This window comes from Arvicanthis niloticus, chromosome 18 (assembly GCF_011762505.2).
Source record: "Arvicanthis niloticus isolate mArvNil1 chromosome 18, mArvNil1.pat.X, whole genome shotgun sequence".
NCBI classification, from domain to species: domain Eukaryota; kingdom Metazoa; phylum Chordata; class Mammalia; order Rodentia; family Muridae; genus Arvicanthis; species Arvicanthis niloticus.
In genome coordinates this window covers 47,809,027-47,825,767 of record NC_047675.1, presented here as the reverse complement: position 1 = coordinate 47,825,767, position 16,741 = coordinate 47,809,027, and the positions used below count along the sequence as shown (strand labels likewise).

Genomic DNA, 16,741 nt, shown 5'->3' with positions numbered 1-16,741 from the left:
GTGGTAACAGCTGCCTCCCAGCCCTGAACTTCGCAAGGCTGGGTAGGAGGAAGCAGACACAAAAATCTGCCACAGAAAGGGGCTTTGAGAACAAGCAAGGACCCCAGCCCCTGTGGCTGGGACATCTGTGGACCCAGCCTCCTTCCTACCGCTTTGGAAACCATTAGCCTACCTGGCATTGTAAGGTGGCATCTCCTTGCTGCTCACTAACTACTGGTCCAGCCTGTGCCAGCCCTCCTCAGAAGCTATAAAATCCCTCTGAACCTTCTCCAAGGTGTATATGTGCAGCTAGGGTTTTGGGGTGGGGGAGGCATGAAAAACTGCCAAAGGCAACCTGACCAACAGAAGCTGGACTCCCATGCCAGGCTTGTGGCCTCAGTGACAGACAGCCCACTCCTCAGCAGGGACAGAAAGTGCATGGTCATCTTGCTACCTCCACACATCAAGGAGGAAGGCCCTGCTGTTTCCCCAAGTGGTATTTGATCTGCAGGCTCTAAGAGGAACGAGGCCTCCCCCAAATGAGGCTCAATGAAGCCAGGAGGCAGAAGGCTCACACAAATGAGGCGGCTCAGCTCTGAGCACCCGCCGGACCTAACGGCAGCCTCAGAGTTTCCTGGCATCTGTTCACTGGTGTTGCAATGGTTGGGGGTGAGAGTCAGAAAGAAATAGAAGATTATTAAGTGGTTTTTCTCCTGAGCCACAGGGCCAACTGGGCACACAGACCATCTGCAAAACCGCTTCAGCTGACTAGCAGGAACAGTGTCTGCCTGAGAATTAACCCTTCTAGGACCTGGTAGCACCTCTTGCAGAGCTTCCTGGGGGTGGCAGCTGTGGGAACCTCTACAGGGTAGGTGGCAGAGCAGAACTGGGGGTGGTGGGACAGGATTGGCACACTCTTCTGGCCTCTCTTTCTCTCTCTTCTCACCCAGATGTTATACAATGAATACGGGGTTAGAGGTGTGGCACTGAAGACAGCACAAGTCCTAGCTCTGAGCCAGCTCTGACAGGGTCATGACAGCAACCAGCCAGCCTCCTAGAACCAGGTGGGACTTGGACTTTACCCATTTGCCTGATAGCAAAGCAGCCAGACGTAAGGCCACCACAGACTTGGAAAGAGCTCTAGGGAGCCAGGCAGGGCCTGGGGAGAGGGTCTCAGCACTCTGGACACAAAACAGGGAGACCTGAAAACATTGGACTGAGGCGCAGTTCCCAGCAAGTAAGGACACCACAGGACCCACCATAAACCCCAGCCACGAACAACCCATATGCTGCTGTGTTCCAGCAGCTGGCATCCGAGGCAGCTGACATCAGAGGGGCATTGCCCTTCATCAGGGGCATTTCCTCTGCACCTGGATGTAGTGAAGTTCAGAACACAGGCACGTCCAGTCCCCCAGCAGAGGCACCTGCTGGAGCCAAGGGGAGGGTCCAAATGCCGAGCTGCCTCTGAGGTAATTTTCTTTTACAGCTAAAGTGAAGGCTGCACATATGAGACATCCCCGCTGTGAGGGAGCGGAAGAGCGAGGGAGCAGCTCTCGGAACAAGCCAGCTATCAAGTCAGGTGTCAACGTCCATCAATGCTGGCGTCTTAGAAACGGCAAAGCTGTAGGTACAATGGGAGGCTCGCCATGCAGGCCATGCAGGCCAGGAGGGGACAGCATCTGTGGAGACAAGCCTTCCTAATGGCAGAACTCTGAGCTCCAGAGGCCCAAGTTCTCTGTCTCTCCAGCTCTGACTATCTTTATGTCTGATTCTGATTCTCTTCGTTTGCTTTTGTTCTTGTTTTGTGAGATTTCTGTGTCGCCCTGGCTGCTCTACTGTCCTAGGACAGTCTCTGTAGACCAGGCTGGCCAGAACTCACAGAGATCCACTCGCCTCTGTCTACTGAGTGCTGGGATTAAAGGCGTTCATCACCATCCATCAGCTCCCCATGATTTTAAAGATGAGGTCTCTAACCCTGTCTGCCTTTGTCTCTTTAACTCTGTATCTGCCTGTCTGCTCTAACCCTCTACCCCTAGGTACTTTCAGAGGTGGGTGCTGCTTGTCTGTCATTGTGCTGACCTTCAAGTTCCAGATTCTGGAAGCACAGTGGGTCCTTGTGTCTCCAGGCCAAGTAGTTTCTTTCTAGGCAGCAGAGCTAGCAGCTAGAAGGCTACCAGAAGCCTCACATGTGATTAATGGTGGACTATATCTAAGCCTGGGGCCCAAAGGGCTCCGGGATTCAATGTACAGATCGGACTGTGGGGTCAGACAAAGGCTCAGAGAAAGCACAGCAGGGTTGTCACATACCCTGGGGCTGTAGAGCAGTCTGTCTTCTCTCTGTGTCACCCCAACCTATAAGCTTACCAGCTATTTCCCTGAGCCCCTTCTCTAAGTACTTGGTTTGGTCTACGGGCCTACGGCTGCTGTTTTGTGTGTGGATTCACATCTGTGTGTAGAATGTACATATATGTATGTGTGTTCATATGTATGTGTAGTGTGTGTGTGTGTGCGTGTGTGTGTAACACCAGTGTTCGACATCGGGCATCTTCCTAACCCATTCTCCACCTTATTCTTCAGAGACAGTTTCTTACTAACCCTGGCACTCACTGATTCAGCTGGATGGCAGCCAGCAGGCTTTGAGGAGCCTTCTGCCTCTGTCCACAGCTCAGCTCACAGCCATGCAGCCATGCTTAGCGTTTAATACGGTTGCTGGGGACTAAAGTCAGGTCCTTGTACAGAATACACTTTACTGACTGAGCCATTCCTCCAAAACCCTAAAAAGTATTCTCTGTGGGGTTAATCTTACCCTGTTTTATCATTTGTATCCCAACCTGAGGGTTTCCTAAGATTTTAAATGTGATCTAAGGAAATACAGTGACCACAAAGCCAATGAGCAGTCACAGGCTTTCCCAATTATCCACGACATCACCATGCACAAGGACAAGCGTGAAACCTATATCCAGCTCAGGAAGGAGATTTTATAAAAGGCCATTGAAACTACATGTCTCTGCAGACATACAAAGACAGGGCAGCAACCTGAAGGAGCCTGGAGTAACCAAGGGATAAGTCCTGGACCAGTACCTGCCACAGCCAGGCTCACTGGGATCCCAGTCCAAGGAGTAGACAGGAAGAACACTGAATACCCCACTCTCCTGGGTGGGGGATGCACTATTCACCGAGACACTTGGGCCCAGGTCCCCAGCTCCAGCTCCTTTGGAGCCACTTATGGACAGAGGCCCGCCCCGCTGCACCTAGGGTCTTAAAGTACGGAGCTGGGCAGCTTTCCTCCTGCTGTGCGGCTCTGCTCCTCCAGGGGAACTGTGACCTTGGCTCGCTTGCTTCCTCAGCTGCAAGCATGGCCCATCCATCATCTCCTGTCTGCTGGGCGTGATGATCTCAGATAGAACCCGGTGGGGACACACTGCCAGCATCCGTCATCCATCCTGTCCTCCTGGGTGCCAGATAGATGGTGACAGTCTGGTCTGACTCTAGAGAACAAGAAATCAAGATGGGTGCTGCTACTGCAGCCTCCAAACTTCTACGGGTCAGCACTCCATCTTCTCCCTGGCCAGTGCTGGGCCCTCAGCCCTCCCCACTCCCCTTGCCCGATTGACCTATGTCCAGGCTATGGACCATGCCTGCTATCTGCTAGAGGGGGCAGTAGTGGGCACGCAGCTGTGGAAGCAAAAGGAGGGAGGCTGCATGGCAAGGCAGCGGGAACTATGGTATTTCTTTTGATCAAGTAGAAGAACGTGTTAGCGCTGTGATGGTGGAGTGAGGTGGGAGATGGTAGGACCGAGTCAGGGGACAACCTAGGGCAACAGAACAACAGAAGACATGCAGCCACCTAGCATGTTCCTGTCCCAGGTCACAGGGGCAGAGCAGGTAAAGACTTGGAGATTATGGTTAGCCTTGGCTGGAGGCCCCTGATGCCTGTGGCCTATGCTGCAGGGAGTGCCCAGGTCTTAACTGAGAGCTGTGCCATCAGTGTCCACAGCACCCACGTGCCTTCAGCTGCATGCATTTCATGACGCTATGAATTTAAGCTCCATCATGTTTGTTAGACAGGGTCTTAACTATATAGATCAGGTGAGCCTCAAATGCACGATCCCTACTTCAGTCTCCTGAGGGCTGGGATAACAGGCAGGCGCCACCACACCTAGCTAAGGCTAGTTTAATGATAGCCTTTTATTTTTAAATGCCCACTGACAGAAAACAGGATCATAGTAACATTTTGAATGTTGGTTTTTGAGCCAATAATTCATCTCTGAGAGTTACTGATACTCCAGATTTCATCTTTGGCAGCTACCTGGAATTTTCTAAAAGCACACGAATTGTGCTTTTTCCTGAGCCTCCTGTTTGTTTTCTCCTGTGTGTCACCTGGTGTCAAACAGGTGTCATCTGGTCTGCTTCTCATCACAGACTGAGATCCATGTGCTGTGGGTTCCAGGTTTTCCTAAAACCCCTCAGTGAAGTTCTTCATGCTTCTAGAACATCTGGGTTTCTCTACTGTTTTAAATGAATGCTTAATTTTATTAAATGCAGTTTTTGCTAAGATGGCTTAATGATCTGTCCATATGTTTTAACACTAATGTCATCCCAAATCAGCCCAAGGCACAGCAAACACCATGTGGCTGGCACTCATGAGTGACTAGAGGGCTTGAATTACTGCGTTCATCTGTGACTCAGATAAGAGTTAGAAATCACCATCAGGACACTGGCAACACTCTCCACTCTGTGGGGTTTCATTTGCTAACCGTGGCTGTGTCTTTTACTGTCTGAGGAAGACTACTAGAAATTTCTTTCTCTGCAAGTCAAAGCTATACCTTCCTTTAAGTGTGGCTTGTGCCCCACTTTCTGGAAGACAGAGAGATGAGGACATCTCCACCTCCCCCACCCACACCCACCCCTGGGTCTGGGATAAGACATTTCATCCGAGGATCTTCTACTTGCTTTCCCATTCACAACCTCCCTCCCTCTGACAGGCTCACCTGCTGTGACAGCGGTTATCTGTGCTACTGTTCATCTGTTGTCTAGCTGTGGAATTACCACTTGGTTTGCTGCTTAAATTCTCCACAAGTCCTTGAGCTCTGCAGAACCAGCAGGGCTATTTTTCAGGCCGCCTGGGGTGGCTACGGCATCTGCCTCTCTGGTCTGCTTCTGTTGTCTGCTGCTGCCTGGGGTTTTCATTGCTTCATTGCTTCTGTCTGCAAAAGTGCCTGTGGATATAATCTGATATCCTCCTCCTCCCAAAGGGATGCCACTTGTTCCCACCAGGCTGCTGGGGATACAAGCAGTCTCAACCATGCTGGCTGGCCTACTACCAGCAACTGAGACAATGCAAGTTAGCTAAGGGGCGGTAAGCCATGGTGTACCCTGCCAGAACCCACCCAAAGTAAAGGCATTCACTGAGAAATGTATTCTTTGCTGTCTGGTCCCAATGCCTGCCCAACTAGCTTTAAGGGTGGTGAGGGCCAGCATATCCACTTAGTTGCCACCTGATAGGCCACCCAGCCCAAGAGAAAAGTGACCCCAATCACCCCAACTCCCAGATGCCCTTTCCTCACCTAAGCCTCCCTTTCTTCAGGGCTTCCAATATCCCTGCAGGGGCTTCACTATCACCGTGACACTCCCTGGGTCCTGTCCCTTCTCTGGACTGGCTGGCTATTTTTGCTGGCTGTAATTATCTCGACCCTATTAGTTTGAAAGTAACACTCTCTGGTGTCATAGTGACAGCTCCAAGGATTAAGGAATGTTCCATCGTGTTTCCTGTTCAGATTTCCTCATACTGCCTGTGTCATGTGCTGTTTGGGCAAAAGACATAGGTATCTTCTCTGCCAGGGCTTTGTTAGCCTGCCCAGAAGGCTGCTACTCTGCTGTTTCTACATCTGATGTCTTGTTTCTCCTGTCTCGGTTGAGTCACAGGAGCCCCTGCAGTGCAGAGCTAGCTACTAGCAAACTGCTTCTGTCCTGTGTGCTAGTGAGCACAGAGGCTGCGGCACTGCTGGGCATACAGCCTTGTGGGTGGAGTTTCTCCACCAGCAGTGCCACCAGTCAGGTAATAAGGCAGGTGAGGCAGACTGTCTCAGTCCATACTACGTATGTCAATCCAACCATTCAGCTTGACTACAGGGGTCTCCTGCTCCTCCTCTCCACCCTAAGGGCAGTGTAGTCCTGATTGAAGGCAATCACAGGCTGAGGAAGGGTCAGTCCTGTGCCAGGAGATCTCTGGGATCTGGCCCTGCAACCGTGCTCCCTAAAAACCATTAGAATATCCTCCATGGAGGCTGAGTGAGCCACCACCTCACCCCATGGGGTGCAGCTGCTCACAGTGTTCTCGCCACAGGATTGTCTAGTAAACCATCGTGGTTTAAGGTATCTCAGTGCAGTGAGGCTGACCCTCTTCCTGTTTGTAAGGCATATGAAGATCTGGTGAATAGACTTCTGTCTTTTGCCTTTTTGTTATTTTGGCAGAACAAAATGTCAACAGTAAATGGCCATCACAGTCTCTCAGTGACTCAGAGGCCTCAGTAAAGCCTGTGCCCTCAGATCCTCTTGAACTGTGGCACTGTCTTTACCACTAAGACTCAGCATATCTGCGGAGTTTCATGTGCACTGAGGAACGGAGCCAATCTCTCCTGGGTGCTGGGCTCTCCTTAAACCTTTATCTCTACAAGACAGGGACTCAGGCAGGTGAGGATGATGTAGAACCCCTGGTCCGGCTCCTCCTTCTCCCAGGGGTTGGTACTGCAGGCTTGGGCCAGCATGTGCACCTAAGCAGCCTCTTCTCGGGTGCTCAGCCTGCTTTTCCTTTATACCCAGCTCAAGTCGCCTTTGCCCCAATCAAGGCCACAGAGTTCACGACATGGTTTACTGCATCCCTCACTCTTGGCTACTTGTGAAATTCCAATTGCCCTGAGCTTCATTGTGGAACTTGGGTCCCTTGTCCTAGCACCTTCACATCCTCATGGTGGGTCTTTGTCTCACAGTGTTCCATGCCATCTGCTGCTGGGCCACACACAGGCCCATCAAGACAGACAACTGTCATTTTTAAAGATTTACTTTTATTCCCGTATGTGTATGTCTGCCATGGGAGTGGGAGGAGTGTGGGGAATCAGGTTAAAGGCAGTGAGCTCTCCCCACTGGGGAGGGGAGAGCAGTAAGCACTCTAACCACTGAGCCATCTCTCCAACCAGTCCTCATCCCTCTTGACCACACAAGTCCCTGCTTGGCTTCTACGTGAAACCTCACTGGCTGCACATTTAGAGAACCCACACCTTCTCAGATGAGGCTTTTCTTTGGTTTTTCTCTAATTCAGTAACATCTGCCTCAGTAACTCCTTAAATTTCCTTCTGTGGGCTAAAGCTTCTAAGAGTCTGTAGTAAGCAGCAGTTAAGAGCATCCATGCTGATTCTGATTAAGATGGGAGCGGATTTCTACATGGCCTGTAGCCAGCACCCGAGCAAAGCACACTCGCAGGTTTTTGGGTCAGCTCCTGGGATGTCCATCAGGTGTCCACATCCAGATTATATAGACAGAGGCACCCTCACTTCTAGCTCTCCAATCTCAGAATAACCGAGGTGCCAGGCATCCTCACTGGTCACACCAGGCTTTCCAAATCCACTCAAGGATATTTGTCACAGGTTTCTTATAGATGTCCCTGATCAGATCTAGTGTGACTTTGCTAATGAACACGTAAATTTTACATACCATTTCTCTGCTTAAGAGAACCACATGGCTCTATTACCACAGTGAGCCACATGACTTTCAAAATATACCAAGTATGGATGACTGAACCTGACTCAACCTGGGGTGGGGTGACACATCACTTGAACAAGTACAACCTGTTCATGCTTGGAGGTAGCTCAGACATTCAGAAGCAACAACAAACTTTCTTTTCTTCTTCCTTCCTCCCTTCTCTCTTCTCCTGCCCCACCCCAGTCTGGTGTCAAGGCAGCATGTCACCCCATCTGATTTTCCCAATCCATCCATTCAATTCTTGGACAGCCTCATCTACTGCCTGAGGGGTCTGTGGAGACCCCGACAATGACAACTCGTATCCATCCTCCTCCTTGTGCCGGGACTGTCGACTGTTTGGACATTCATATAAATGGAACTCCTCTTTGTAACCCTCCAGCAGCACCAACGTTGCTTTTGTCGTTTGAATGGGGACTTAATTCTCTATCCCAAGTTGTCTTCAGCTGTTTCTCAACACACCTGATGTCCTCCACATTTTGACATCTCTGTCATTCAATGAAGTGTAGCTTCATGAGTCCAATTTTATTTACTTGACCTATGGGAAGGTTTTTCCTCATTAAAATCTACCCCAATTCCATGTGGTCAGAGATCACACAACATGGCTCAGAGCCTGAGGCAAGCAGAATTCTTTAGCAATGCTCCAAAGAACATCTAAGAATAGGCCTTTCTCAAGCTGCTGGGTGATGCCCTACAAGGACAAGGCCAGGGCTACCAGCCACCTGATCAAGCAATCCAATCTTTGCAAACAGTGACATGTTTCTATACAGTGTTCTGATACTGGAGGCTGAAACTGCACACATTTCCTTCAAGGCAATTAAGAGTACTTTAAAATAATTCGCTTCTCTTCTTGCCTGTCCCGAGACAGCCATGTTTCCCACCATTTTGCTTTCTTTAATTAAAGAGAGTCCATTTTATACAGATCACTTAAGACCCATTTCTAGTCCGTGTGCTCCAGTAGTCTCTTGCTGGAGAACCTCCATCTGGGCCTAGGTTCCTAGTCTTGAAAAATCCCCTGGAATCTCCTTTCCATGGGCATCTTTACCAGTTTTTATGTTTTTGCCAAATGTGATCCATTTATCAAAATTAACCTTGAGATACAGTGAATAGCAAACATTTCACCTTTTTGAGTGACTGCTCACCTGGTGTACAAGACAAATATCCATTATCCAATCCAGAGCAGTTTCAGCGCCCCACCAGATACATGCTCCCCCATGATACATTACTGCTACTGTTCCTCTCTGCAGGTCCTGACAATCTGTTTCTGTGAATCTGTCCATCCGTATAATCCTCCAGTACGCATTCTTCTTATCTCTGCTTTCTTTCACTCACTAATGTCTGCAAGGTCATCATGCCATAGTGTGGGCCAGAGTGGCAATGCTTTGGCAGTCAGATAATCCTTTGTACTGAGAGGCATGCCTTTGCTCACCTGCTCATATGCTGGACCGTTAGGCTACTTCCACTTCAGGTCGTTATGAACAAACGGGGCTATTGCGGATGTACCCACAGCTGTGTGTACAGACACAGGGTATCCCTGGGATTACAACTGCAGGGTCGCATGGTACATCGTCAACTAGCTTTTTGAGCATGTTTTCTGAAGACCTGACCCTGCTAGAAATAGTTCCCTTCCAGTATTCTGACTTCCAGGGTGTGGATTTGCTGCCATCTCCCATCCTGTATATCTGGGTGCGGGTCTACGCCATGCTCTTCCTGGAGTATGCTTTCCTCTCTGGATTCTCGTTCTCCATCCCTTCCTGGGATCCTGCCCAGATGTGTTATACAGCCTTGTAAACCCAGCCTTCATGCCTTTCCCCATTTTCCCCACACAGGGCCAGTTCCAACAGTGGCAAGTCTCCTATGAAGATAGCCACAACTATGTCACATTGTCTACTCCACAGAGCTGCTTTCCTCTGCTACCTCAGTGTGCCCTGGTGAAGAAGCAGCCCAGGAATTCAGAATGTAATGGCATGAGACAGAGGCATGATAATCTGGGACCACACCTTTGAAATCCTCCCAGGAGAAGTGTCAAACATGACACTGTCAGTCAGTCAGGACAACTTTATTGGCACTTCACATTCTGCTCATGTGACTACTTGAACCTGCTCTCTCTGCAGTCCTGCCTTCTCCACAGAGCATTCTCCAGGACCCCTGGGGTTGCAGTTTATGGAGCCTAAGCATTCAGAGGAGGATGGGTTAGAATGACCTTGCCTTTGAGGGCTCACTGTGATGAAGTGGGAGCCAGCTGCCCTAAGGGACACCCACAACTCATGCTCCCTAGAAGAGAGAGCCAAAGCAGGAACTCTCTACTAGCATGGCCCTGGAGATGAGCATTCTTCCCGGTACCCATCCTGGGAAAGGGCACCGTGGGGAAGTCCTCTCATGGTGCAACCACACTGAGCCTCTGTGGCCATAAATACACTTTATTTCATCAGAAATGCATAATCACATTGGGGAGCACTCCCTTTGGAGCACTCCCCTAGCAGCAGGTCCGAAGTGCTCCAGCATCATCAACTGGCTCCAACACCTACGTCAGGACCCTGAAGGGAGCACACGGCCCAGGCTTCCACTACTCCACAGTTGTGTTTCTGTTCTGGTTTTTCTTTGTTTGGTTGGTTTTTTGGGTTTTTTTTTTTTTTTTCCATTTTCTTTTTTGTTATAAACACCATAGCAAATTAAAAAAGCTGTTTAAACAAAATATCGTAGTTCTTGTTTTTCTGAACGTACTCAGCACTGCACTAGGCTTCTCCTTTGGAGACCAGCAGTGAGACTCAAATCCTGAGGCGCCTTCCAGCAGGGGGTGGCCAGGACCTTTCCCTGGGAGGAGGAGCTCTCGGATGCCCAACAGAACCTGCAGTTGCTTGCTGAAGCAAGAGAGCAGGGCACAGGGCAGGGTCAGTGAGCAGCTGTGGCGTGGTGCTCCTACAATGTCTCACTGGATCTGGATGGCTCCATGTTCAAGCTGCATTTCGGGCTGTAGAGTGGGTTGCAACGTCTCAGCCGTCTGCAAGGTAGGGGAGAAAGGAAAACTGTTCTAGAAAAATACAGTAGCACATGTGTGTGTTAGCAAGCCACCTATGTGTTACATGGAGCCACAAGTTTCACACACAAGCAGAAAAGGCACACCAACGTCAGAAGCCTGGGGACCAGGCCACCCCTGACCTAATGAGAACAAGCACATCTCACACCTGCCCAGGAGAACTTGGGCAACTGGGGCCACACAGCTGCCAACTTCCAAGCCTTACCTCAAGATGCCCTGAGAAACAACTGGAATTAGACATGTAATGTTCTTAACCTGACAGACTTCTCTAGAACCTCAGGGTCATACTTCCTACAGAAACTGCCCCAGTGTTCTAAGTGGCATTTTGGGACAGCTTGAAGACATAGCATCTTCCAGTTAAGATGACGTCACTGCTTTAAGGTGAGAACTTGCAACCTTGGAACAAATGACTGATCTTCTATCTCAGCTATACTGCAGGAGCACTGAAGGGTAAGTCACCTGAGATTTGGTGCTGAGTTAAGCATAGGTCCTGTACCACCTGAGGCCAAGGACTCACAGGGCTGGCAGCTGACAGCTATTACTGTATATCTAAATCTCTAATTTTTAAAGATAAACAAACAAGAAAGTTCCCGCTTTCCCTGCTGGGAATGGCACGGCTGAGGCCATGTTCAATTCACTTCTTACTAAATAAATAAGGGAGAGAAGGAGGATGGGGAGGAAGAGGAAGAAGAGGAGGAGAACAGCTCAGGTGAAGGATGTAGATTGTGGTGCTTTCTAGGAAGCTTCTGCACTTAGCCAGGCAGAACAAGACCCTGCGGCTTTATCAAAAGTTTGCAACAGTGAGATCAAGTGGGAAGCTGTGGGAGGGAAGCAGTGGGTAGTTGTGTGACATGCTGAAGGAAGAAGCATCTGGAGGCTTGAGGGGGTGTGGCTGAGGCCTGCAGACGGGAAGTCTTCACCTAGGCACAAGTTTCCTTCTCTGAGAACCTGCAAGAGGTAGTTCAGAGGCCTTCAGGGAAGAAATCCCACAGTGCCTTCTCCTCAGATGTCTGGCCTAGCAGCTCCATGAGCCCTTCCAATGCCCGAGGCAGCCAGGCCTCAAGAGCTCTTGGGAGAAGTAAAATCTTAACCAGCCTATGGCCAAAGCTTGGTTCTTGGGTTCAGGAGAGCAAAAACCTCTGTGAGAACCAGCAGGTTACTATACCAGGCTTAGAACGCACAGAGAAAGGAGCTCCAGGAAAGCGGCCAGTGCTAGCTAGGTGTGCAGAGGGAGGGAGGAAACTTGACACATGGCACAGACTCTGACTGTCGAGCCTTCTGCTCCTAAAGCGGTCACCTGCCCTTTGCAGGACTGATGTCAGAGGAACCCATAGATTCTAATTTCAGGAGTTATAAACAGAAGCCCCATGCCTGAGCCAGGCCTGTATGCCTCTCACCAAGGATTCCTAGTTCTACAGGAATGTCAGACATAGCCCCAAGTTCAGTATCTACTAGGGAGGCTGGTGGGACTGGGAGGGACCGGACTCACCTGAGCTGCAGCTGTGTGGTCGCTCACAGGTGCCAGCTGGACATACTGAACCTGAATGTCACTGCCCTGGAGAGGTGACCCATCCACTCCTGTAGCAGCAGGGTCTGAAGAGGCCACGGCTATGAGCTGAGCACCCTGCAGTACCTGAGGTTGGGGACAAAGCCAGGCTGGTCAGTGGAGCTTGGTCAAGCAGACCCCTATCCTCTTCTGGTCCAGAAGCAGCAGGAGCCCCACTGCCCACTGCAGAGAGACACCTGCTTATGTGAGTGTTGAGGTTTGGACTGTCACGAAATCTGCCACATTCACACTTAGCCTTGCAGGAACATCCTTGAGACACAGAGACATTAGTCTTTTAAAGCCTGTGTAAAACAAACAAGCTAGACTTGGAAGACTGCACAGGCACACTGAAGACTGCAGGAAAGCCTAACAAAACCCTGGACAGAGCCCATGTGGGTGGAGCCAGGAACTTCAGCTAGAGAAACAGAAGGAGAGGAGGCCTGCAGAGATGCGATGCCCATGGGTATTGTTGCTCATATAGAAGCCTGAGGACCTGAGTTTGGATCATCAGCATCCACACACAGACCAGGAGCAGCTGTGTATGCTGAAGCCCCACACAGGAAGACGGCTGGAGCTAGCTTGCCAGCCAGCCTAGCCAAAAGAGTGAGCTACAGATTCAGTGAGAAAGCTTGTCTCAGAAAAAATAAGGTAAAGACAGATGAGGACACCATCTACCACTGCGCTCGTGTGCGCACATGTGCACACACACACACACACACGTGCACACATACACACAAAGAAAAAAAGGAGAAAGAGCTACTGTGGAAGGGAGAGTGAGGGGTAACGGGCCCCAAGGAGAGGGTGTGAGCAGACACCAGGGGCACGTCACTACAGAACTTCAGTCCTTTTTAGCTGCATCCTTCCATCATCCTGATCCTGCCTGACCAATGACCCTGCCTCAGAATGGACCTGGAGGAGGGGGAATAAGCTTGGGGTGACTCCAGCCCTGGATATCCTTCCCACTGATTCATTTCCCACAAACTCCACCTAGTGCTCAGAGCTGGGCAGGAAGCTCAGGGCAGGCAATACAGAGCCTCCCTCTGCGCATTCATAGTTGCCAGGAACCATGGCCCTTCATCAGCACTGTGTACTGCCCTCGACACGCAGCTCCAACAGGGACAGAATTGCCCTTATTGGAGGCACCTTTGGCAAAATGGCACACCCACCCTTTGGTATGGAGAAGACCACATGTGGTTCCCCACAACCAGAGACAGCAGTACAAACTCACCCAGTCAACTTCTAAGAAGAGCTGTACTTGTAAATAGTGCTAGCTTGACTGTCAGGTGTCATGTGCCTTTTTAAAGGACACACTGCAAGTAAGGACAGTGTCTTTTATGCTAATGAGGGTCTGCCAAACCAAAATAGACTCAGGTTTATAGGCAGTATGACTGAAAAGCCCTTTTTGACATTTTTGAATAACTAAAAAAAAAAAGTGAGACAACTATTTAGGGAAAAGACTGCCAATAGGCTACATACAGCTGTCCCCTTGAAAACTCATGCTGACTGGAGTGCCACAGTGACAGTATCAGGAAAACGGCTGGCATTCCTCTGGGAGGTGGTCTATCCACCTCCTTTCTAGGGAATGTAGTGGCTTCTGGGTCAATCTCACTTGCAGTGTGATTCCACTCACCTATGGAGACCCTGACAGACTCTGCTCAAGGAGCCAAGAGACAACAGCAACAATGACAGCCTGTCTCTGCATACATCCGGCCCTCGAGACACACCTCTCTGGACCTGCTTACTGCTGCTCTTCTGTATGTCAACATCTGGAAACAGGAGGACAGTTTCCTTGGCCTCACAAAAACCACACATTTGGGCAGCCACTCTATGAGCTGTGGTGACAGGCAGCGGGCTGTGCAAAAACAGGGGAGCAGGTCCTTAGCCCTCTCTGGGTGCTTAAACTCAGATTAATTAAAAAAAAGGAGGGTGTGCAAACACACATCTGGGTTCTGGTTTCTAGGCAAGCTCAAAATTCAACTAATCACTTGCCTGGTACTTCTATCCCCATACCTCAGCATTTCCCCTAGTCCACACTCCACTCTGGCACAGCCGCTGCACAATGCTACTGGCCACTCCCTCCCTCTTCAGAGCAAAGCAGGGCAGAGACGCTAAGTTGCCCAACAGCTGGTTGACAGTAAAGACTCCTTGTTTTAGATAAAGCAAGGCCCCTTCCAGGGGGGAAAGCCTGAAAAGTAAAATGATCCAGTCTTAGAAGAGTCACTGACAGAAGCCTCTGGATTTCTCCTTCACTCTGACTTGTAGGTAAGTTCATTATTTGTGCTCAGAACTACATTTCTCCAGGCACGGTGCTTTGCTTCATCTGACCAAGCAGTTCAACTTGAAACAAAACTGAGAATTTTATATTTAGAAAAAAGCAAACGGAGCTCCTGTTTGGGGACAGCCCTTGGTGGCAGACCTGGTTGGAGCCTTGGCTCTTCCAGACTCTCCCACTGATAAGCTGGCCTTGACCTTTCATGGGTAGCCAGGGGAGCTTGGGATCTCTACCTCTCCATCTACTCACCCAAAACACTCCTGTTCTCCCTACTCAGCAGCTCTTGTAGATCTCAATGGGTCCCACAAGCTTCTGTGCCAACTCTGCAGGCTACCAAAGCCATGCTATCTATATGCGAATGAACATTTCCCACCCAGCATCTGAGACAGGGGAGCTTCCTGGTCTCACTGCAAGAATATGGGGTCAAAAAGACAGGGCAGGATCTACGGAGTATCTATGGTCCACTTGTGCCTGGCTGTCTCCCCGGACCTACCCTGGGCCATCCACCAGGGTAACCGAGGTAGGGGCAAAGGGGGGCTCTTCATGTGTTCCTTGAACAGCAGAAGCAGCAGATTTCAGAAGGAAGGAAAGGATACAAACACCAGAACTGCTGCAACAGCAGAATGACCCTGTCTCCAAGAATGAAAGGCTCCATGAAGTGAGGGCTCCAAGCTTGTCAGATGGGCCTGACTTAACAGCTATTATCAAGCCATGGTCTTCCTATGCCATGTTCTGTATGCCTATACACATGTCTTGAGACACATGTGGTCATAGATGTGCACATGCACACATCTGCATATAAGGCACATGCCTGTTCACAGACATCTTCTCAGCTCTGCTAAACCCCTAACATGCACCTCTATGATGTCTCTGGCTGCCAAAGCAAGCTCTTAGCCTCAGGCCTCTGTAGGTATTCAGCACAGACAGTGGCAGTTACTGTGTCAGCCTCTGTAAGCCTGGGCTCAGTGTGTGGCACTGTCTAACTTGCTGTAGGCTCTGTAAGGGCCAGCTACCTATGGCAAGCAGGCTCTGCCTGCTGTCCAGAGCTTTGACCTGACCCTTCTTTCATGGTCCCTGGAAAACACTGGTCAGGCCACCCACATCTCCCGACAAGAAACACTTACAAACCTGGATCATTTCATTTCCAGCAGGCAGATCAAGTGTGTCTCCTCCCAGAGGCCAAAGCTGGGAGGGATTAGCCTGGGCCACTGAGTCACCGCTGACAGGAATGGGATTCTGGCACAGGCCCCACGACTGGAAGAGATCAGAATGGGGGCTATAGGCTCGGCAGGGACTTGTCAAGCCACAGATCCCACCTTGTGGGGAAGAGGTAGGAAAAAGGAAAGGTGCTAACACACTGTGGCTGCCTGGTTTGCTATCTCCTGGTAACTCAGAAGCCAGGCCACATTTGGAAACCCCAAGTTAGGAGTTATAACATAACCAGTTCCCCAATCATGTTATGTTTTTACAGATTCCTCCACAGCGAATTTAAGGTAACTGCAGTTGCTTTTAAGGAAACTTTTGCAGCCACAGACCCATTTTCCCAGAAAGCTCTGCCTGTGTTGATTGCAGCAAACACCCTCCCTGCTTGGCACCCCAACAGTGTTGTCCTGCCGGCACTGCCAAGAAAACCACTTTCTATACAAAACATGAAGCTGCTTAGATCTGAGGTGTTGTACTGTAGAAAACCTGAATTTGCAATATTAAGACAAAGGTGTAACTCGACCAACCAATCGATGAATGGAAGCAAGATTCTCATCTGGGAAAAGCTTAGAAAGTCATGGCTTTCAAAGACTAGAGCTACCAGGCCTGGCTTACAAACTGTCTCCCAGTGAGGAGGCTGTGGGGCCTGGAGCCTGGCTATGGGATCTGACCATATTGGTTTCAACTGTAGGGAAGAGCTGTGCGCCGTCACCTTGGCTGGCTGCTGTGACAAGGAGACCAAGATACATGTCAGGTGTCATCGTCACACTCACTAGGAAGGCACTTGCCAGGAAGGCCTGGCCATCCCTAAACTGTCCAATTCTGGCCATGCTTCTTGGGCCTGCCCCTGTGGGTCTCTGGTCCACACTCAGGAGTTGTCAAGCAACTCCTCCAGCAACAGAGGCAGACAAACTCCTATTCTGCAGTGTGGGCCATTCCTGAATCTGCC

The 16,741-nt window shown here is 50.1% G+C and overlaps 1 protein-coding gene and 1 long non-coding RNA gene across 9 annotated transcripts in view; one reads left to right on the top strand and one right to left on the bottom strand.

The window, feature by feature from the left end:
• Positions 1–904: 904 nt before the first annotated feature.
• On the top strand, positions 905–9,956 carry LOC143435000 (uncharacterized). Of its 2 annotated transcripts, none has more exons than XR_013104949.1 (3): positions 905–1,043; positions 1,466–1,602; positions 9,564–9,956. It is a non-coding gene; the product is annotated as an uncharacterized LOC143435000 (long non-coding RNA). The 2 variants fall into 2 exon arrangements; XR_013104950.1 differs by lacking the exon at positions 905–1,043 and adding an exon at positions 1,079–1,216.
• Positions 9,957–10,136: 180 nt separating this feature from the next.
• Banp (BTG3 associated nuclear protein) overlaps positions 10,137–16,741 on the bottom strand; it is a 73,124-nt gene continuing 66,519 nt past the window's right edge. For 5 of the 7 annotated variants that reach the window (XM_034522265.2, XM_076915986.1, XM_076915983.1 and 2 more), the window contains 3 exons: positions 15,718–15,843; positions 12,261–12,404; positions 10,137–10,735 (listed from right to left, as the gene is read on the bottom strand). In XM_034522265.2, coding sequence (XP_034378156.1) covers positions 10,664–10,735; positions 12,261–12,404; positions 15,718–15,843 — 342 coding nt within the window. In that variant the 3' untranslated portion in view covers positions 10,137–10,663. The remainder of the gene's footprint in view (positions 10,736–12,260; positions 12,405–15,717; positions 15,844–16,741) is intronic. The other 2 variants (XM_076915985.1, XM_076915988.1) reach the window with 1 other exon arrangement.